This window comes from Harpia harpyja, chromosome 10 (genome assembly GCF_026419915.1).
Source record: "Harpia harpyja isolate bHarHar1 chromosome 10, bHarHar1 primary haplotype, whole genome shotgun sequence".
Classification (NCBI taxonomy): Eukaryota; Metazoa; Chordata; class Aves; order Accipitriformes; family Accipitridae; genus Harpia; species Harpia harpyja.
The window spans coordinates 24,996,856-25,019,877 of record NC_068949.1 but is presented as its reverse complement, the minus strand read 5'-3'; the positions used below and the strand labels follow the sequence as shown (position 1 = coordinate 25,019,877).

At 43.6% G+C, this 23,022-nt stretch overlaps 1 protein-coding gene across 2 annotated transcripts in view; it reads left to right on the top strand.

The window, feature by feature from the left end:
* ALOX5 (arachidonate 5-lipoxygenase) overlaps positions 1–20,290 on the top strand; it is a 35,537-nt gene extending 15,247 nt beyond the window's left edge. The window contains exons 5-14 of one of the 2 annotated variants that reach the window (XM_052799574.1): positions 2,935–3,041; positions 5,989–6,161; positions 6,870–7,016; positions 7,115–7,318; positions 7,549–7,635; positions 9,393–9,571; positions 12,255–12,376; positions 14,668–14,768; positions 17,485–17,655; positions 18,900–20,290. In XM_052799574.1, the coding sequence (XP_052655534.1) occupies positions 2,935–3,041; positions 5,989–6,161; positions 6,870–7,016; positions 7,115–7,318; positions 7,549–7,635; positions 9,393–9,571; positions 12,255–12,376; positions 14,668–14,768; positions 17,485–17,655; positions 18,900–19,079 (1,471 nt within the window). In that variant the 3' untranslated portion in view covers positions 19,080–20,290. The remainder of the gene's footprint in view (positions 1–2,934; positions 3,042–5,988; positions 6,162–6,869; positions 7,017–7,114; positions 7,319–7,548; positions 7,636–9,392; positions 9,572–12,254; positions 12,377–14,667; positions 14,769–17,484; positions 17,656–18,899) is intronic. The other variant, XM_052799575.1, reaches the window with a different exon arrangement.
* Positions 20,291–23,022: the final 2,732 nt, after the last annotated feature.

Here is a 23,022-nt window from a genome sequence, read left to right as displayed (position 1 = left end):
CAAACTTACAAATCCTGTGTTTTCCAAGAGCTGTTGCTTCTTGCATGGTGTTAACCAGTGCAAAACAGCTGTTTCCCAGCTCATTTAGGAGATCTGAGTGATGCAGGAGCAGCAGCATCTGAAAGCCGGAGATGACTAATTTGCCATTAGTAAACATAACCAATTTGGAGGCTACGTTCCCTTTCTAGCAATCCCATCCTGCCAGTCAGTAGCATATTGTCAGAGATTCTGAGTGGCAGCTAAGTGAAATTTGCAAACAATTCAACAGAATGCAGGAACATCTATTTTTGTCATTGGCTGTAAGGGCACATCCCCATGAAGTAGGAACCTGAAACTTTATTGAAGATAGCCAGCCATTCTGGAGAACTGATGTGACACAAAAGAGATTTTTCCAAGGAACAAGAATGCTTCTTGCCTGGCACATTTGGCTGAAAATCCAGACCTATGTCTTTGGTTGGGTGAACTGTGAAGAGCTTTGGAGAATGAGTCTGATAGCCCTTATCTAGCTACCCTGTTGTGCTTTGGGAGCTTGGGACAACTATCTGCATGAATGGAGTGGAGACACATAGGGGAAGGCGTGGGGTCTTCCTTCAGTTTGAGTGCAGTAGGAAGGAAGACAGGGAGGTGTGTTTGGAAATCCAAGGGCAGGTATAGCAGTGGGCAGCGAGCACATTTAAGGAAAAATATGAGAGCTGCGAGAGTTATATGAGACTTAGGGGGTAGTGGAAGAGGGGAGGGGAAAGCCCTTTTTCTTGGGACATGCAAAACTGAACTTACAAAGAAGGAGATATGTCTCAGAGATTACTTCTGCTGTTGCAAGGTTGGATCTTTAGGTGCTGTTGGCAGTGGATAATTCTTTAAGTTTACAGGATTAATCATGTGTAGGTGGGGATAATCCTGAAGGTTTCTGGTGCTGATGTGACCTACACTAAATGGAAACCCTCATCCTGGATTCTGTGCCAGAAACTCAGGCTTGCGTAGCTATTTTGGACTAGTCTTGCATTTGGGCAGATTAAGTTCTACAAGCAAGTCTTTGCCATTTTTTCCTTGCTCTGGTTTCTAGTATGTGCCAGAGACATCTGAGAAGCACTTGATTTCTTGGGGAAAACAGGTTTGTATTTCCTAAGTCCTTTGGAATTTTGTTCCAAGGTAGGAAATGTGAAAGACTGCTTCCTTTAGGAAGTAATCTTTGAAACATCTGAGAATGAATGTATGCCTGGCATTCAGCAGGTCAAACCGCAGCAGGTTTGTGACTAGATCCCAGGTGCTGTGCCTGCTGCTTGGTTTGATCAGGCTAATAGCCCCAGGCAGGAAGAGCACCCCAGGCGGGAGAGGAGCAGTACATACTGGTTCATGTGTCTAGTGTTTCCTAATCTCAGAGCAGTTCTGAAGGAGGGCAGAGGCTCTACAAGACCTTTAGTGGAAACTCTCAAATGAGACAGTCTCAAGTAACTCCTCTCAAGCTACTGAATTATGTTGTTTAAAATCACTTAAACTTCTGGTCAAGGTCATGCTTCCTCTTGAAGTTCATCTGTGATTCAGACACTTAGTGTCTATCCAGAAAGTCCTGCCCAGTAGTTACCCTCTCTTTGATCCCTGTATGATCATTCTGTGTCCCTGTCAGGTGTGAAGAGACCTCTGGAGAGGTCATCTCCTGTTCCAGGCTAGACAGTTGCCTGAGGTTTACTCCCTAACATGCCTCCAGGCACCTCTTAACCTTGACTGCCATCTGCAGCAGTAGAAACAGTCCATTGTACACGCACCCTGTGTGGGCTCAGTGCAGAAGCAGCTCCTTTGTCTGGGTTATGGTCATGCTGGTCTGGAGTCCTCCTCCAGATTACCACTTGCTGTTCTTCCAGGCTTTTGGTCCTCTTCAGTCACTTCTAATCCTGTTCTTTTTAAGGTGCCTTAGTCTAAGTTTACTGATTATAAATCCACCCTCCTGAGATTCTTCCTCCCTCAAATTCTGTTTGGGAGGATTTCCTGCAACACTGTGACCTTTCTTTACTCCATTATCTGTCTTGCTTTTCTTTGTGCGATGTGTGTGCTTTTCTTTGTGCATTTGTTAGTGTTAGTGGAAGTGTTAGTGGAAAGCCAGCTTTCTTTTTCAAATTCATTATTTGCTTTCTAGTCAAAATAAATGATTTCTATTTAATAAAAACAGTTTAGCATTATTTAACAATTTAGGACTTGTCATCTCATATGAGGTGAACTTGCTTGACTGTTGTAGATAGAATACTTTGCTGAATTAGCACTTTAAGTCTGATGTTTCCGGCTCCCAGCCCCCCATGTTCATGTGATGTCTGCAACCAAGTGACTTGATTCCTGAAGTTAGAGATGAGCATCAAGTTTAACCAGCATTAACCTCTATTTACGTGAGCAAATAGAAAGCTCTCGAAACTCAGGCCTCACGCTGTGTGGGATCCAGTCTGGCCTTGGTCACGGAGATACTTACAGGAGCTGTTCTCTGTTTAGGAATACTGGCTGGACTGATCCTGGGTTGTTTGTTCGGGCTTTGTGCAAATCACTCGATCTCTTTGTGTCACCATACCCCTTTCTGAACTGGTGCTAATAATGATCTTGGCACTCTCAGCTGATGCTAACTACTGACAATGTGTGAAGCACTAGTTTTTCTGACTATAGTTTTTATATGACATAGGTCTTAAAGCACTGCCATTGTAGACTGCCTAGAACAACTCTAGAATGGAGTTCAGTAAATGCAGTAGCAGGAACTGGGCCCTTGAGATGCCTTTCAGGCTTGTGTGTAAAGGTACAATCACCAAATTTAATTCTGTAGGGTGACCAATCTCACATTCCACCACTGAAAAATTTATTGTGTGCAGGTATATAAAAGAGTGGAAGAGAATGGGGAAGAGTATTGAGGAAGGTGGAGATTATTTTTTTCAGAGATGTTTTGTTTTGTTTTATTTTTAGCATGGAGAATCTCTATGTCAACCGTTTCATGCACATGTTCCAGTCCTCCTGGAGTGATTTTGCAGATTTTGAGAGGATCTTTGTCAGAATCAGCAACACAATCTCTGGTGGGTTTGTCAGCATTTGCTCATGTTTGCATCACAGAATGACTAATTAGTTGTCTTGTACATATCTGATTAGAATGGAAGTGGCTGACCCGCACTTCTGCTCTCCTATGATTTTTCGTAAATAAAGTGTAATCTCAGACTGCTGATCACACCAGCAGCCTGCAAGACCAAAAAGTGAAACTAAGACCTCACACAAACTAAAATTACTGGGAATCGCTCAGTGGCCTTCTCTGTCCTGAGCTATACTGGAGGTCAGGCCAGTTGGGCATCTTAGTCCCTTTTGGCTTTTAGAAATGTATTTTCAGATATGTGCAAGTCTCATAGGATAAATTTTCATAAGTATCTTGCATCTAAACCTAGAGGTAGCTTAGTGGGAGTGCTTTTCAGAGCATATTATCTTTTATGGCATTTTTGAAAGTTTGGTCGTGTGTGTCCCACTTCAGCCATCTAAATACATGGAAAATCTCCAAAGAGGTATGTTTGGAAATGTTTTCCACTAAAGGCAAGTACAAGGGTGACCACTCTTGCCTATTACACAGGCTAGATCCAAGTCTGTTGCCTAACATCCCAGCGATGTGCTCAGTCCTGTTTGCACTACTGATAATAGTCCTGGCTTCTTGACCCTGTCCCAACAAGGGAAGGGTACCACTACCTCAGTTCTGCTGTCATAACCTCACCTGTAGCTCCCCTCAGTCAGTTCTCATGGGCCATTTATGTAATGATATGGGGCAGCTCAAATGCTTTTCAGTGGGAAATTTTTCCCAACAGGGGTCATTTTGACAGAATTCATTTCAGGCATGAAAGCCCATGTTGTTAGGCCAATAGATCTGGGGATGGGTTGCAAAGAGCTGGGGACGACCTGAGAGCTGTAACTTCTTCACCTGGTCCTGCTGCAGCCAGGACAGGCTGTCAGACCACAACCCGAGGAACAGTGATTCTTACTGGTAATTAGTGTGAGCTGGGCCTGAAAAGGCTTGTGGCATTTATCCAAAATGTCATCTCTTTTAAAAAATGTGTCAGAATTAGTTGTGCATACTGCATTAAATGTCCTGCTGTGCTTTCCATTTTATACTCGCATTTTCTTACTAGAAGACAAAAATCCCTCTCTAAGAGTGTGAGTTTCACTTTTGTATTCAGGGCCATTCAGTTTCTGCAGTATCTTTCATACTGTTAAAAACTCCATTGATGTAGTATTAACATATCAAAGACAAAATTTCTTTAACCCTTTTCAATGTGGAAATCTTCGCAGTTGCTTGAAAATGCACTAAAAAGAATTGCAGACAGTCATGGGTTTTGAAGTTCGTGGTGTCAGTTCTGTAAAGCAGGGCTGGGAAGCTTTTGATTTGTGAGCCAGACCCAACCTTCCACTATAGCCCATGATTACATTATTTTACTTTATTTTACCATAATATTGGATATAATAGATACACAGTGTGTGGCTCCACAAATGTGTGTGAATAGCCTGTTCAGACTCTGCAGAGTTCCTCCTGCTCTGAAGTTTTGCTCCTCTTCAGGCTGCCTAAGGACCAGTTAACAGAAATAAGAGTAATTTCTGCGGTCTCGGGTATAAAATAAAGCACACAAGGTGGCCAGAGCTATTCAAAGCTAATTACAGCAATTTTTTACACTTAATAAGATTGATTCCTAAAACTTTTAATACAGAATTAGATATGATCTACAATTAATTTAATTAATAACATTTCCACACTCATGAGGAAAGCTCCAATTCTGTGAGTTTTAAATGTTAAGCATCAGTCTCAGTTACGTTAATGCAATTCTGAATCTGCTTATTTGCAAGCCTTGGCAGAAACAAGGCTAATGGAGAAGGTCATTCAAGGCATTTTTCAGTCATGCAGTTTCTGTCCAAGGTGATGAGTCATTTTTTGCTTGGTGTAGACTTCAGATACAGCTCCAGACTCATTATGCAATTGACAGAGATGATGTAAATGTCAACTTTAAGTAAACTTAACTTTTTTCCGCTCTGTTAGAAAGCATTGTGAGTTTTGAGACCTTTTTTTTAATTATCACTGCATTCCTTCAGGCCTATCTTTCTCATTCTTTCACTCTTTGTAGAAAAATAAATTGCTTTCAGAAAAAGTTCTCCCTTGTCTGAAAATAGGCAATAGTGGAAAACTGTACTTGCTTCATTTTTCCCCTGAAGACACCAATGGGATTTTTCACATTTAATCATGTTTTTTCTGACTCCGAATTTGTAGGCTGAAGTTGCGACATGACATTACGAAACAGAACACTGCAATTGTGGGAAACATCCAGTAGTACTACATATGTAACAGTAAAGAGATGGAGTACCCCAAACTATATTTTATTAAGAAGAGACGTTAATCTGGGTTTACATTAGCAATTGGAAAATAAACAGAGGAAAAGAAATGTTAAACAAGCAAAAGAACAAATGAGCAGTTTTATTGAGTCAAAGTCAGACCCCTTCCCCAGGTGTCCCTCACCCAGCTCCACCTAAGAGAACTGCTCCAGCCACTGCTGTTCTTTCCCTACCCACATTGCTCTGTATTTCTCTTCTCCTGCCTGTGCCATCTTTTCTGGACTCATCCCTCTGTATTGTATACCCTGAGAATTTGAAGAGTGAGATTTAAATATATCATGGAAGACCTGACAAGGTGGTCTGCAGATGGAGAGAGTATTTTTCATAGGAGTGGAATATTTTACTCCTCATTGCTTCTGTACATGGAGAAACAAATTATTATCAATTTAATTCTTCTCAAAGTGAAAAGCAAAGATTATATTGCCCATTTAACTTAAGTGATTTTTCTTAAAATTCTATGGCACCTTTTGAAGCCTTTTCTTGCTACTTTCTTTAGTCAAAGTTGCAGTGCAGTATAACAAAAAGTGGGGAGGAAAGGAGGAATCCTACAATGCAGTAGGATATTGATGCAGTGCAGTTATTGATACTCCAGGCTTGGTTTTCCTTTAGAATACGTGATGCAGCACTGGAAGGAAGATTTTATGTTTGGCTACCAGTTCCTGAATGGATGCAATCCTGTGCTGATCCGGAGATGCACAGAGATACCCAAGAAGTTGCCAGTGACTATGGATATGGTAGAATGCAGTCTGGAGAGGAACCTGACCCTGGAGGAGGAAGTGAAGGTACGGTTCTGAGTCAGGTTGGACTCCATCTGTTCCTTCTCATATCCTCTAACCTGCAAACCCTGTTCTAACTACCTTCAGCCACATCTCCTCTCTTCAGGCTGTATGGTTGATCATGGCAAAGCCAGTTGTCTCTGCAGACTGGCGACACTTCTGCTGACTGTTTTCTCCTGCTGTCCTGGAGTTGCAGGCCATGCCTTTCTCTAGGTCCAATCAAAGAGGTGTCACCAGGAGGTGAACAGTCCTTTTTCAGCAGTTTCCTCTGAAAGGTTAGGGATCGACCGACTGCCTCGGAGGGGAAAAGTGCCTCTCCCTTTCCTGGTAGGGTCTTACCCTGTTGTCACCTGCAGAGTTGAACTAACATACTGAAGAAGGGTTTGCAAGGATGGTACCTTGCTTTTGTTTGTATGATGAGCATGGGGGTCTCTTCAGCTGGCAGTCTGAAACTTGTTTGCATCTTAGAGTCACTGCATGAATGCCAAATCAGACTCAGCAGACACAAGGCAGGTAGTTTGTGTAAAGGTGCTTGCTGTCTCAATGGCATCATCCCTGAGCCACCATGAGCAAGGGGTGTGGGCTGGTGGCCACTCATAACCACAGGGCACAAGCCAGCCTCTGGCCAAGACTTCCCAATCTTTTTTCCAAGCCTTGCTGCTTGCACTCTGTTAAAGCACATCATGCTTTTTATTTTTTTTCCCCTCCTCTCAGCAAGGAAACATTTTCATTGTGGACTACGAGCTGCTGGATGGTGTGGATGCCAATAAAACAGACCCGTGCACAATACAGTACTTGGCTGCACCCATCTGTCTGCTGTATAAGAATCTGGAGAATAAAATTGTACCCATTGCAATCCAGGTGGGCTTACTGTCAGGGTCTTTAAAGGGACACATTGCTTGTTGTCTCATCTTAAACATGAATGACTTGGGGTTTTTTATTCTTTTTATATCTTTCAGCTTGGTCAAGAACCTGGGCCAGACAATCCCATATTCCTTCCTTCAGATGCCACATATGACTGGCTGCTAGCTAAAATTTGGGTTCGCTCATCTGATTTCCACATCCACCAGACAGTGACCCATCTCTTACGGACACACTTAGTCTCGGAGGTGTTCAGCATAGCTATGTTCCGGCAGCTGCCTGCTGTACATCCCCTCTTCAAGGTTGGTTCTTGCATGAAGGGATGTATGCGAATCAGGGAGGTTATCGCATTAGTTTGACAAAGCAAAAGGAAGTCCTGATGATAGTTCAGCTGAGATAGTTTGGCTGGCTGCCCTGCAAGGCAACATACAGCTAAGCCACCAGAACTTCCAGGACTTCAAACATTACACCTGATTGCTGTTGAATTCAATCAGAGAGTTTGCCTTCTTTCATTGTTCATCCCATTTCACAGCTCTTGGTGCCACACATGCGGTTCACAATAGCCATCAATACCAAAGCCCGAGAACAGCTTATCTGTGAATGTGGCCTTTTTGACAAGGTAAGTAATCCCCTTTGTGAATCTTCATTATTCTTCATGGTTCTGTATGTGTTTTTATCCTTTAACCATCACATATTGCCTTGTTTCTTTACCTTTCTACTAAGGGGCAAACATAACTAATATCACCTGAGAAACTGGCACACAGAACTGATACCTTGGTGTGCTAAAGATGTTATCTTTTAACTCTAAGTAGCCAATTCAGAACTGGTCAATGTCAGTAGTGAGTCAATATCTCACTTACTCATAGCTGATGTGACTCTGGGGTTTGAGTATAGGAGTGCAAGGTAACATAATATGCACATACATCCCTGCACATATATGCACACAGTTAAGTCCCCAATTTCTTTTAAGTACTCAGTTATTCATCTTGGGGCAGGGTGGTGAGCAAAAGATTTTGTGATTGCAAAAGGAAATTTGCATCAGAGAAAGACGTGCAGATAAGATAGATTTCTAAGCCCACAAGTAGTGGGTGTAGATTCCAGCCTGTCTTCTTGAATTGCCATAAACAGCAGATCTGCAGATCTGCTAGGATTAAAATTCAGCTTTTGTCTGAGTCAGTGAAACATAGCCATATATCATGGACTGTGGTGCAGCTTTTAGGTCAAATCTGAACACCTAAACCTGACTGCACTGGTATTTAACATGTGCCCAACCCTTCCTCCCATGGCTCCCCCAGAAATGGCATGCTGCATCTAGGAACCGCAACAGGTTGGCATGCAGCAGTCTCTGTGACAGGATGCTAGCAGCAAATGGGAAGTTTGGGGAGGTTTCAGAAGCCCTTTCAAAGAGGGACCCTGTGTTTCAGGACAACTCTGTCCTCCTTACACCTCTGGCACCAGAGAAAAAATAGCATCCATGCTGCAGAGTTTTTCACCCAAGGAGAAAAGAGAGGTTAAATCCAGGCACCTTCCTTGTCTTCTGTACTCCACTGCTGACTGTGGAGACCTGGCAGGCACTCCCATCCCTTTGAACAGAAGCATAATGTCTGTACCCCGTGCATGTGGGATGAGTGTGTGGCTAAGACCTGCCAGTGGGGAGCCTGGAGTTCCAGAATTTGTTGGTTCCAATGTAGATGCACAACCAGAGGACTATAAGTGTAAGCTGACTATTGCTACAGCACTAGCATCATATGCTATAGAAAAGCAACATTTGGGAGCTTTTGTGCAGTGATTATCTAAAGAGTTTTGCAGTCCTGTTTGTTGCAGACATGCTGCGTTTTCCAAAAGTAACGTATACTGAAACTCTGGCCAATCCTCATCAGTAACCACCCAGCGGGATTGATCTCCTGGCTTAAATCCCAGGATGGCTAACGGTAGCCTGCATCCCTAAACACTTTCTCCTAAACCACTCTGTAGCAGCCGTGGGTGTTTTAGCAGAAGTCCTGTTCTAACGCACTCCTGGCTGCCTTCCTTCATACACATGCTGGTTCTGGAGCATAGGGCTGGCAGAAAGTGCTTTGGGTTTGATACTTTGATGTTGCTGCACTTTATTCCATGATAAGCAGATGCTGTACCTGTGGAGAAAATGTGGATATTAACAGTGATTCATGGGAGAGGTATGAAATCTGTGAAGTCAAAATGCACAGTTGCAGTAGACCTCTGCACTTCGGTACTTTTTTTGTGTGGAGATGTGGTTTTCTCCTTGAAAAACAGATTCACCAGCATTTTGAATAGCATCTCCTGCGAATTTGGAAAGCCAGTCTCAGCAAAAAGTGAACATAATCTCCTACTGTTCCTGTCTTGCCATTCTTCCTACAGGCAAATGCTACAGGTGGAGGAGGACATGTACAAATGGTGCAGAAAGCAATGAAGGATCTGACTTATAGCTCCCTCTGCTTCCCTGAGGAGATCAAAGCTAAAGGGATGGACAGCAAAGAGGATGTCCCCTACTACTATTACCGGGATGACGGCATTAAAGTTTGGGAGGCTATAAAGAGGTAAGAGACTGTAGGTCTAGAAATGGCTAATAAAGTCACTGTCACAGAGACACGACTTCGTTTTCTCTCTGATCACTCTGCTCTTCATCACAGCCTTGTGAACAGCACCTGGGCTGTTTAGTCACGTGGTGCCTTTTCAATCCAGCGTATCTCATCTGAGGAAAAATATATAGTCAAGCACACACCCTTGTTAATTCCTGCTTTTTTCAGCCCTGTTTTCTTGCATTCTGTATTTCAGAGGCCCCTTTATAAGTATGTACTCTTCTATAGGATTTCACAGAGTTTAGTGAGTTGGAATTTAGCCCTGCAAAGGGAATTTAATTAGCTTTTTGGTTTTAGCTATGCACAAAACAAGAGAGAACCCAGCTCTCTGAGCCAGGCACGTGAGCTCATCAAGGTTCTTGTGGAGTGGAAATGTAATCTTGGCTTGCATAAGAGTTGTGTCTTGAAACTCAATAAATTAGGCATTAACTGATTTGAGCAAAACCTTTCTTAAAATGCCTTAAAATTGCAAGGCCCAATTTTTTTCAGGAAGGGCAGCAATTCTGAGTCAGGAGAGGTACTGCAAGGCTGCTCGACCACACCAACGTGGCTCCTTTTCAGATATGAAACACTGCCTCAGAATGGAATGATTCATATGTTTTTTATTCTACAGTGGCATTTCATTTAACAAACATATTTTTGCATGGCATAAGTTGCTTGCTAAATATGCAGCTGTTTCTGGTCACATGGCTTTTGAAAAGCATGTTCATTAAAAATCAGATCTTTTATGTACACAAAGTAGGGGGTTTATAATGCAAGCATAATGTTTAAAGTGTTGGGTACATCTTTGTCTCCTGTGTTTTCTCTGTGTTTTGGCAAGGGGTTATCTTGCAATATTTCCTGCAATTGTTAGTGCCCATTTGAGAGAAAAGGAAGTTATAACTTTTCTGTGGTTGTTTTTTTGATGTAGTCCGCTTTTTGTCCCTATTCTCTTTCCTGCGTTTTCTTTGCTAATTGAGATATGCCTTTTCAAATACCAGATAGTACTTAGGCAACTCAATTTTGTTTGACTGTTTGTGGATGTTAACCTAGCTGGAGGAAGGTGTTACACTGCCTCAAGCTGAGAGATTCTTCATAAGTGAATAATTTGGTTTATAAATGGCATGGGCAGTACTCTTTTGAGTGTGTGATATCCTGACTCATGAACCCACGGTCATGCACGTGTCTAGTCACCATGAATCTCCTACACTCTGCAGGGGTGTCAGTCTCCACTCTTTTGATGAAATAACTTCTATCCCCAGCACTGCTTCACATGTGGTAGGTGGCCTAGACTTAAGAAAGCTGATAAGGTTGTCCCTATAGAAACAATGAGGCTCACATGGCAAATTTTTAAACCCCTTCTTTAATAGTCAGCTTCTTATTTCTGATCTAGCTGTAGATAGATATTCCAACCCAAAAAGCCTCATCCACAGTTCATATACTAATTTATATTTGCATGGAAGGGGGTCTAAAATACTGCCGTTGTGTAAGAGAAGGATTACCTTCTGTATGCATTTGGCACAGGTGTCAGGTGGTGGATGTAGAGCTCATGCAGGGCAGCTTTATCTCTGCACGCTGCAGGGTTTTTCTTTTCCTTTGGCTTCCTCTGGAAGCCAAAATTACTTAAACTCTTGGGTTTTATGCAGTTGTTTGTCTGCCTCAATAGCAACTCTTGACCTGGTTGGCTAGTAGAAACCACATTGACAGATTTGTAAAGGTCTCCAAATTGCAATAAATTGATAGCTTATTAGGGGAGAAATCTGTACTGGATAACAATTCTTAATCCCATCAGTCAGCTTCTGCAGTCAAATGTTTCACCCTCTGGGTTGTTGTCAAAATATTTAGCGAGAGATTATAGACACCTGCAGAGCTAACAGAATATCTCAGCATAGCTCAGGTAACCAGTCATTCAGTCATGAAACGCAAATCTTCAGGAAATCAGGCTTACCTATTTTTACTGCTTTCAGAACTATTTCTATCACCTTAGTGCTTCAAGAGCCTTTCTTTCTGAGGTGAGTTAGCCTGGGAAGCTTTTACAGAAAGAGGGATTTTGAGCAGAGGAACTGAACAGGGAGGTGATGTCTGCTGTATGCAGTGGGTGTAGGAAAAATCTCTAGACCTCTTCTCCCCAAGAGAAGTTTCCTGGGCTACCCCCACTTTGGAGTATGCCACTTGGGTTTTGTGAAAAGGATGTGTGGTAGAAGATCAACTATTTGAATGGTATTCAGGAGCAGCTTTGGAGTATCCCACATATTAGGGATATGCCAGTATAACAATTTGGGAACCCCTGTTACCAGTGTGAGCGCCATGTGGATATGCCAGGGGGAGTCTGTATTAAGTGAAGAAAAGTGATGAGAGAGGTCTGGGCAGGAGCAAAGCCTCAAATAAGAGAATAAAGCATACAGGACTGTTCAGGGGATGCAGTGTGGTCCAGCATCTTTTTGTTGGGGGAGGAAGTGATGCTGCAGTCAGAGATGAATCAAAGTTGCCTCTGTGCATTCCCACTGCTTGTGGGAAGGAGGTAGGAGGGTGTCGAGACCTGTTCTTGCCCTTCTGTCTTTCCCCGTGCAGCATCTGCAAGGTCAGTAGAAGGTCTTCAGGGAATGACAGGCTTGCTTTCTCCTTTTTGTTTCGTCTTGTTCATTTGTTACTGTGTCTGCAGTTTTGCAGAGGACGTGATTCAAATCTACTATGAGAGTGACGAGGTGGTGTGTGAGGATGTGGAGCTCCAGGCCTTCGTCAAAGACATTTATGTCTATGGGATGAGGGGCGTGAAGGCCTCAGGTAAGATATGATGGCCCAGCCAGGTCTGCAGCTTGTCGAGTCCCTGCTGACAGCAATGCTGCATGCACAGCATGCCTTGGACTGTTGGAGACCCTCTCTCTTCTTGGCCCAAAGATGCTCAGTTTTATGGGTGAGACCCTGGATCAGGCCCTCCCTCCCTCAGGAGACAGCTCCTTCCTTTGCCACAGATTCTTGCCATGATCTTGGGCAACTCATGTAATCTCTCTGTACACTGGGGGTTGGTCCTTTGATCTTGTCTGCTTATGCTTTAAGCATTAGGGGAGGGGCTGTCTGTATGTGCTGTTGGAACCACCACGCAGACTGATAGAAATCACAAGGAGCAGCGAGACCCCCTTGAATCCTTTCCTCCAAACCTTGCACGAAATAAGAACAAGTGAGAACCTCCCCAGGAGTATATTGCTACACTTTGCATTTGTTCAGCATCAGTGTCATCGTTGAGCTGTTCTTCTCTCTTCAAGAGAAGATACTCATAATTCTTTCCAAGAAATACTTTCTTTTGCTCTGTCTCCTCTCACTGCCTCTCATTTCTTGCAAACCATTACTTGGCTGTGGGAGCTCTCACCCATAACACGGCTCTATTCTCCCACCTGAGTTAACACTCTCCTGCCTTTCCTTAAAGATGTTTTTTTCTTTCACTCACATTTTGTCCAAGAAGGTTTTCAGGAATTTATACAGGTGGATGGGGATTCTTCATACTGTCCTGACTGATTTCCATCTGGAAGCACCTGTTGGCCAGTGATTTGGGGCAGATGGCTTTGGCATTGCGTGCACACATATTTGTGTGTGAGACCTCCAGGCAAAACTGTGATGTTTCCACTCATTACCAGTATACACTGGTGTATAACAGCCTCCTGGGCTCTACCTGCCTGGACAAGCAAAGGATTGGGGGACACCTAGTTGCTATCATTTTTGCTTGTCTAGTTGTCTCTTAGGAAAAGCTTAGAAATGGCCTGCTAGTAGGAACTTCATGCCTGACCTAAGCATCTTGGTATGGGACAAGTACTGAGCCTTTCCAGGGCTACAGCTGGGGTGGGACACTCTAAGCACCACTGGTGGCAGGACTGCCACTGAAGGGGGAAACCTGCCAGGCTTGCAGCATCCCTGTCTGTACTGCTGCCACTCCAAGGGCTGGGGCAAAGAGCAGGGGGGTCTTGGCTGGGTCTGTAAAGAATGGAAGGAAGATAAATGGGGGAGGCTGTTGCACCCGGGCCCCCCCCTGCAGTCTCCATTCCTGCCCTGGGAGGGCTGCTCTGACTGGGAGCATGCCAAGCCCCTTTAAAGATGAGCACAATGTGCTTAGGATAGCAGGACGCAGGAGGGGATGGTGCATCCTCTCCTCTTCAGGCTTGGTGGCTGGCCAGAGCTACCATGTGCCTCTTCCTCCTCTCAGGTTGAGTTCACGTCTGCATCGGGTTGGTGGTGGAGATGTGAAGCAGCTGGCACAGGCAGTCTGAGCAGGGGCAGCTCACCCCAGGGTGCTGACAGGCCTCTAGGTATCCTGGGACCTGCAGTCACATTGGGCTGGGATAGGGAGTACAGCACAGGAATGTGATGTAGTGGGGATAGGAGAGATACAGGCTTGGGGGTGCTTTGGTAGCAAAATATTTCCCTAGTCCCTGACTATTCCCTTCTTTCTTTGTATAGCTCCAATTGATTATTCCTCTTCAAAGACAGCTTGATGCAACTACTTCTGTTCCTCTTTCTGTTGTTTCTCTTTTAGAAGTTCTCATTTCCTCACTTCCCGTTTCAGCAAATAAGCTCTCCCTGCACTTGCCCTCGCAGTGCACTTGATCTCTGAGCCTCGGGCCTTTATAAATACAAGCACATGGTCATTTGCTCCTTGGCATGAACATTCCCTGCTTGCACTGCAGACTGAAGAAAAAGGGACCATCTGAGGCCCCTGCCCTGTGGACTCTCTGGGTTCCTTGCTGCAGGGTAGGTAGGGTGAGAGGACAAGGATACAGTATTTTTTAAAGGTGTAATTATTTTTTGCTTTTCCCTTAAGGAACGCCACATACTTTGCAAACAGTGATGATGCCTCACAAACCTGTATGAGGTAAGGCAGGATCACTCTGTTTTTTACGGCTGGACAGCCAAGACACAGAGAGGTTGAGTAGCTCCTGTTAGACCACACAGCAAGATTCAGAAAGAGAATGCCCTGCTCTTCCCTGACTGCTGCACAGTCCTCTAACTCATGCCTTTTGAGTAGCTGGTTACCACTGGGTTACTTCATAGCTGGGTTACTTAAGCTTTTCTTCTCCCTCATTTAGGGTTTCCTAAGACGATCAGGACACGAGAGAAGCTAGCAGAATATCTCACAGTGATAATATTCACCACATCGGCCCAGCATGCAGCTGTGAATTTTGGTCAGGTAGGAATTTCCGGGAAGACTGTTCTTCTTTCTGGGCTAGGAGGTGCATCTACCAGGGCAAAGTCTGAGAAATGGTTTTTGGTAGATGTACAGACATTACATTACTCTCTCTCTCATCAAAATAACTGCAGAGCCATCTGCAGATCCCCACGAAGCCTGTGGAAACTGAAGTATTTTGGAAGCTGAGAAAGGCATTTTGAGTCCTAAATATGTACCAAAGCTAAAATTCAGGGATTCTAACTTGTATATTTTAGTTTTAGTGATTTTATTATGGGGAACAACTTTTTTAAGCGTTTAAATGGGTTGCTAAGACCCCTTTCAGAAATGGTGAAGGGTTCAGGTGCACAGTCTAGCTACCATGCTTTCCAGACATCACCTGAACAGCCTGGATATGATATGTGCTGGTAGTCTGTGGCACATCCTGCAATGAAATGCAATGACTTATGCTAAGTGGCTTTACTTTGCATTTGCTGTGAATGCATGCATGGGTGACTACTGTGGGTTGCTGTTGTAAGCTGTGCTAATTTGGCAGTGTGCCTGTGCCAAAGCAGCATACATCCCATCTTCAGATGTGGCTTAGGGAACATGTGCAGCGCAGCTCAGTGCTGTGACTGCAGTTCATGTAGCTGCATACACCATCTGTCTTGGAGTTGGTGCAGCTGCCTATTTCCAACAGCTCAGTTCCAGCAGTACAGATCTAGCTGGCCTGATGGAGCATTTACCAAGGGTCCTGAGTTAACTAGTTCAAAGCTGCCTTGCACGTCTGCAGGACCTCCACTTCTACTTTCTGCAGCAGCACAGACAAGCCTCTACAAGGTAAAGTGTCATTGAAGTCGGTGGGATAGAAGTCCAGATCTTCAATGATATCTAGATACTTAACTCCCACTGACATACATTGAAATTGATGCTCCCTCTGACATACATTGACATACATAGAAATTTGAAGCAGTACATCTGTGAGGATCGAGGCTTTGGTCATGTGTGGTCATTCAAAAGCACCAATGTGCTTAATATTCCCAATGCATGGAAAGGACATTGCTGCTCATTTCTTGAGTTTGCAAGCCAACTGGCAACTTTGAGCTTCCTCTATGATGTTTAATGTGTCACATACTGATAGCCTGTGTTATCCCTGCCTGCCTTTACTGACATATATCTACCCTGAAACTATAGTAACAGCTTGCCTTTCAAATGCTGTTTCTTCCAACATCAAGGCATTTTGGAAAGCAGACTTCACAGCCAGAAGAAAATCTCTTTGTCAGTCTGTATTGCACAGAGTTTCTTCACTGAGTGGGTGGTTGGTCACTGGAACAGGCTCCCCAGGGAAGTGGTCATGGTGTCAAGCCTGTCAGAGTTCAAGGAGCATCTGGACAATGCTCTTAGTCATATGGTTTAGTTTTAGGTAGTCCTGTAGGGAGCAGGGAATTGGACTCAATGATCCTTATGAGTCCCTTCCAACTTGAGACATTCTATGAGCTTTTTTTTTTTGTCACATGTTCTGGCTTCAGGCATGGATGATCTCACAGATAAGCAGGGAGACCATCTTTCCTGTGGCAATTATTCCCAAACACATCCCACATCACTCTCCATGTTGACCCTCCTGTCCATCCCTGCAGCTCAGGATCCCTGGAGCAGGTCTAGAGCCAGCTGTCGAATGAACCCACACTATTCCTGTGCCACATCTGTGACCAGGCACCTCTGCAACTATTCACTTCTAACCTGTCATTACAAGTGATTAAGACATCTCCCAACCTCCCCCTCAGGAAATCCTGTCTGTTCAAGTACCACTAAGAAACCATCTATTAATATTGTCCAGGCTATTAGGGTTTAGCAGGGAGCCTTCAGAGAATGAGAGGTGGAATTTGGCATGCAGAGGATCTTCAGCCCATCAGCAAAAGGGTCTTCAGCCATGGGAAAAAATGGCAGAGAGAGAGCTCAGGGTAGGAGGAAATAGCTATGCATTGGAGAAAACAGATTGAGGACAGTGTAAGCATGGCACACAGCTGAGATGGGACTTTCCCTCAGGCAGGGCAGGGGATATGTATGAAGGTAATGAAAAAGTGCTTGAAAAGAAAGAGTTATGGTAAGTGCAACTTCTCAGATGGCAGCAAAACTTGGGCTCATATCTGAGGCAAAATGAGACATCACCATCCCACAACACTAAAGCTGGCCAGAAGTGATTCTGAGTTCCCGGTCTGGCACTCACCATGGGCACATCCACATGCCATATTCCATGATGCACCAGCATCCTTTGCCTCTCTTACTGCCTGACCACAGTACTGTGGGCATGTTCTTAGAGAAAATTTTGCAGAAAAGAGGAACTGGAGAAAAGGAGATTTTATCAATTATAGATTTTTTCATCAGAGGTTTCCTCAGATTATCAGAAGAGATCTTTGTTTAATAAAGTAGCTAAGTCCTTAGCCTGGCTGGTGAATCTGGGCCATGTGGCCCATGCATGTGGTTAGCAGAATAACTACTCCTATTTAGACAATCCAACTCTCTCCCTTGCGAGATCCTGAGAAAGACAGTAGGGACTTCCTTGTCTCCTTCAGTCCTTCTCTAGAGCACCTCTCTGTCCTTTAGTTCGTATCTTCTCTTTCTGAGAGGCTCATATTACAGAAGCAAACTCCCTGGTGTCAAGACTCCTGATTTTCTTTGCAGTGTTCCTAAATACCAGCCACTGTAGCTTTTCACTGTGCTCTCTTGCTTTGTTGTGCAGTATGACTGGTGTTCCTGGATTCCCAATGCCCCACCAACAATGCGCCGCCCTCCTCCGACAGAAAAGGGGACAGTCACCATCGAGCAAATTGTGGAGAGTCTGCCAGACAGGGGACGTTCTTGTTGGCATCTTGGAGCTGTCTGGGCCCTGAGCCAATTCCAGGACAATGAAGTAAGTCGATCTCCCTTCCCTACATGGTGGAGATGTAGGTGAGACAACAAGGGCCATGGCAAGACCACACAGACTCACAAGATTGTAGTGCTGCTCTGTTCTTTACCGTGTTTGCCTTTCTGTGGAGGGATATCAGTGGTGTGGGTTTACCCTTGTTCTGCCTGGTGTAAATCAACTCTGAGCAAGAAGTCATATTTTTACTCTGAGGCCGTTTTTCAGCGAAAATTAAAGTTTCTAAGCTCAAGCATGGCATTGCTGAGTAAGGATGCTGGTGTGGGAGGAAGAGGGGTGCAGAGGCACATGGGTTTTCTCCACTCCTTGCCCCAGCAGCGCTGGTGGAGAAGCTACAGCACCAGTGTCCCCATGTCCTGCCCCTTTGGAAAATCTGCCCGAGTGCTATGTGCACTACAGCTGTGGCTTGTGCCTGGCTGTTGTGGAGTGCAAACAAAACAAGCCTACAGGAGGCTTTGCAAGCATGGTCTATAGCCATTTCCCTCTTGTAAAATGAGGTTGTAGGTACTTGGCTGTCTCACCCAAGGGCTGTGTCTGGAGGATGTGTTTTGAAGTCCTTAAATGGAAGATGATGGGCAGAGGGTACTTCAAATGAAGTTTCTCTTTAAGAAGAAAGCAGATTTCAGCTGGGAAGCTGGTATCATGGGAAATAGTTACCTAAAGCAGGTAATGTGCCAGTATGCATATTGGCAATACAGTATTCAGGGCACCCTTAGAGTCCAAGCTGACTAAAGCAACTGTCAGGTTGATCTTTGAAGGACAGTTTTAAGTCAACAGAAACTTCCATTGCCACTGAAAGAAGCAGTCATCTTCCTTTTTCATCCCTGGCTGTTAATTCCCCTCCCATGCTGTCCTTTACTTTAGCAGCACAAATGTTTGAGTGCCTATGCAGAGATCTCATTTGGGAAGCTGATCTGGCTGACCACTAGTCTGAATAAAAGTGCTTACTTTTGAGTGGATCAGCTCCCTGCAGGTGTAGGAGATGCCACACAGACCACCTGAACCAGCACTGCAGAAAGATGCAGGGATGGAAAGAAGCAGACAGTGGTGGAGAGAGGATGGCACAGCATCTTTCATTGGCAGTGCCAATGTAGGCTAGCTTAAATATTGATAGTACTATTTTAATAGTAGCATTTGTGAGGCTCTGGGTGTTGTTCTGCTGGATGACATAATGTTGAAACAGAATAGCCTTCGCTTTCTCAAAGCATGATTTCTTGCTGTTTTTCAATTAGCTGTTTCTAGGCATGTACCCAGATGAACACTTCGTGGAAAAGCCAGTGAAAGAGGCTATGGCAAAATTCCGCAAGAATCTGGATGAGATCGTCAACGCCATCGCCGAGCGCAACAAGAACAAAAAGCTTCCTTACTACTACCTTTCACCAGATCGCATTCCCAACAGTGTTGCTGTTTGAGCAGATACCCAGGAGAGTTTGGAGGCATGTAAAGCTAATGATGCTTTCCTGTTTACATTTGCTTCTTTTCAATGAACTTTCAGAAATGGATAAAATAAGAAACCCGCCCTCTCCATCAGAGCTGACCCATAGTCTATTTGGACTTTCAAAACAAATTTGATTATGACTGATCTTGCAGACAAAGCCTAGCTGACGACCCTCTAGGTCAAATTTGTTACAAGTTTATTTTTCCAAGACTTTTTAATTAATCTTAGAATCAATATCCATGTTTCTGTTAGCTTTCCCTCTCCTGGTCAAAACAGCATAATCACAGATTTGCTTATCTTACTCAATGAAAATAGTATCACGAGCAATAAGCAAGCCACATCTTTAAAATCCTTCCTATTTTTAATAGGTGACACTGGTGACATATAAAAATATAATCTTTAAAGTTTATGCATTGTTTTTAATCTGATTAAAACAAATGTTAAATATTTTCATGTCATTATCAGGGTAAAGGTAGAAGCAGAGCATGTTCTTAACATAGCTGATGGGTTTTTATCACTTTCTTACTGAGTTCATGTGAAATGAGATAGCCCGATTCACAGGAGATGAAAATTTTTTACCTACATAAACCTATATATTTTCTACATAAAACTAGGAAGGTTTGTTTTAGCCTCTGTCAGCAGAGTTTGATGTCATTCATATGTACAGACAAATGTTTTGCTTAGCACAATGGCAACAACTACAGACCTAGCAGCACTTACACTTGATTTCTGTTTCATTGCTGAGACTGCTGGGTTTTGTGGATAGTTTCTTCTGTTTTGTAGGGGATGAAGAGGCTGCTTTGTATAATGATAAAAGTTGTGGAGAAGGGTTAATTGGCAGCTTCTAAGAGGAATCTTTAGATTTGGCCAATTAAGCATAATTGGCATGTTCCACCTTGGTTAGAAACAACTGAGTTTTGTCTGTTTTGTTTAGAGGTGACTACATTCAAATACTTGGGCTGTGGTTAAAGCTGAGAGAGTCACTGAGATAATGAAAGCTAAAACGAGGTTTGGGAAATTTAATCTTTTATAGTTTGGGAAATTTAAGAGTTGTAGTTTTGTTAATAACAATTTTGGTTTATTTTTCCCAGAATTTGTTCCTTGTACTAGCTTCACCAGACTGCAGTGTGTTTTCTCAATACATAAGAAAGCTTCTTGTGCTAATAAAACAAAACTGAACAAGAACATCTAGCTTTTATTTCTTAACTCAATATCTAATGCTGTATTTCTCAAAAAACTTGTAGGAATAAGCACAGTGTACTGTGTAGAGAAATGAAGCTCCTGCATTTTGAGAAATATAGTTATTTCTGTTATTCATATGTGATTTGGAAAAGGGTATTACTAAATTATATGTCCTTTCTGTTTCATATGAAACACAGGCGTGGAAACTGATTTTAGACCCTTTACAGTGGACTGATTGCCTTTTTCTCCCCCCAGCTAAAGAGTTTCAGCAAAAATGTGGAAGGTAAGACCACTTCCTGTTATTGAGGAAGTACATTTAAGACTTCTGCATCTTCCTTTTACTGCAAACCATGAGAAGTGATGACTGTAGGAGCCAAGACATGCAATTGTGTAGCAACACTGGAATAGGACCAGAGGATCAGAGACCATAACGTGCGAGCCACAAAAAAAAAAAAAAAAAAAAAAAAAGGCACAACTTCAGTGCAAAAGGCAAAAAATGCAACAAGCTGATGCAATATATCCAACATGCCAGCTCTAACTCTTGTCCTTCCCCTGCATACAGCAAATGTCTTCTTGCCTCAGCTTTCATATGATAATGATCTGCATAATCAAATATCCGTCTAGAAAACAAAATATGGGAAGAGAGGCTGATGGCTGTTCTCTTGCATCTGTTCCCTCTGCTCTAGCCTGTGGACCTGGGATACAAGTAGGGTTGATGGGAGGTTTAGGGAATTGACTGTGCAGCTTTGAAGGCTGATAATTAGCAGTGCGATTCAAGGAGGAGGAGAGGCTGTGGAAAGAGGTAAGGACGTTAAAAGTAATGCTGGCACCAGAAAGGAAGCAAATACATGCAAATAGTAAAGTGCTTACTCTTCCAGGGGTCTGGGTACACATGTTGCTGTCCCAGTCCCTGCTCCCTTTTCGACTGGTCACCATCCACCAGAAAGTCATCTTCCTGTTCATGGGCCATGGGTTCCTCCCCTCCATCTTTAGCCATGGCTTGCACAGAGGTATCTCCTAAGCCATGGTACTAAGGTACGGTGTCCACTTGCAGGATCGCTCCTAGGTGGAAATGAAAGGATCAGCTCTTTCTGAAGTGGGTCATGCACTCAGCTTTGTGATAGATATTACTGTTTGATGTGCATCGTACCATTTCTAACGTGGTTTGACAGCCAATAGCATGTGTCTTGGCTGGATGGCTGTTCCTGCTGGCCAGTCCAAGGGAATTTTGCCTGTCTCTTCAACTTGACCTTCCTTGCTGCCTTTTCCAATTGCAGTGATTCTCAATTGGATGGAAGATTGAACTGGAAGACTTCCCTTCAGAAAGTCCTGGCAGTAACTCAGGAGACTCTGGCATCTCAGCCCTTCCTCTTTGCGTTTGGTCACAGGAGATGACACTCCAGCTGTAAAACACCATTAGTGCTAGTGAGAAATAACTGGGAAGGGTTGTCCTAAAGGACTGTCACAAATAGAGAGAGCCTGATGTTTTCTCCCCAAGCAGATTCAAAAAAATCTCTCCTTAAGGAGAAAAGGAGGCCTCGAGATGGAGAGAGACCCTCAATGAGGGGACAAGGCAGGCATTTCCCTGCTGAAGTCTCTGACTCTTTGTGTTCATTGGAGGCCTCTGCAGCTAGCCCAGCTCTCATCACTGACCTCCCATGCTTTCTTCTTTTTGCAGGGTGAGTTTACCCCTGTAAACTCCTTTTGGGACATTATCTTTCCCAACCCTCAAACTTCCCTTGCAATAATATGATTTCTCACTGCCCCTGGAAACAAAGCGCACATACTTCATAGTCATCCCATGTGAAGTAAGCTACCCATTTTTTTTTTGCAATCAATCCCCATTTTACAGGTGGGGAAATGGAACAAGAGCAATGAAATCTAGCAGATCAGATCTGATTTGAAGTGCCTCCTTCATAGAAAGATTGTGAGAAAGTTGTTTACCTGCAGCATGCTGATTAGCCTTCTAGAGAGCAGACAGCACATTCAGGCTTGGCTACTCAGAATTACTTGCTCTGTTGTATGTAGGGCAGAACACGGAATAGACCCCAGAAGACCTGTTTCTAACAAGCAAGTTTTATTCAGCAGCTGGCCTTTCCTGCCACGGTAGTAGCTACGTGGTATCTAGGAAGTTATTGCACACACTGAGATAGTATCACGAAGTGCTTAGTTTGCTTTATTTGTACTATAAACAGGAATAAATATTGCACAATCAGACATGGCTGGTAAGTTTAGAGGTTAACTGAGTCATGGGTTTTTATGGCCAGAAAATGTACCTATGATTGCTTAGACTGATCTCAGCATAACACAGATCTTTGGATTTCCCTGAAGCATTTCCCTCTTCAATACAGGGGTGCTTGATCTAGGAAACTATCTTCTGTAAAAACATCCACTCATGATTTACTGAAATACACAGTTCACCCTGGTGCCTGAGTCACTTGTCTCACCAGTGAATCCCTCGTGCTGTGTTTCTAGTTCTGTGTACATTCAGTTTTTGCTTCTTGCAACAGCTTCTTGCAGTAGCTTTGTGTGACTGAAGATCCTTCTCTGACCAGTTCCCTACTACATCCTTCCCCTTTCTTTTGGTAAACTGAATAGATTAATTTCCTGGAACCTTTTGCTGTAAGACTTTCTTTAAACCTCTTTTCCATTACCACTGTGTGGACAACACGTGGGCAGCTGACAATGACCATGAGTCAATGGCTATTTCAGCCATTATTTTCATAGGCTGCTTT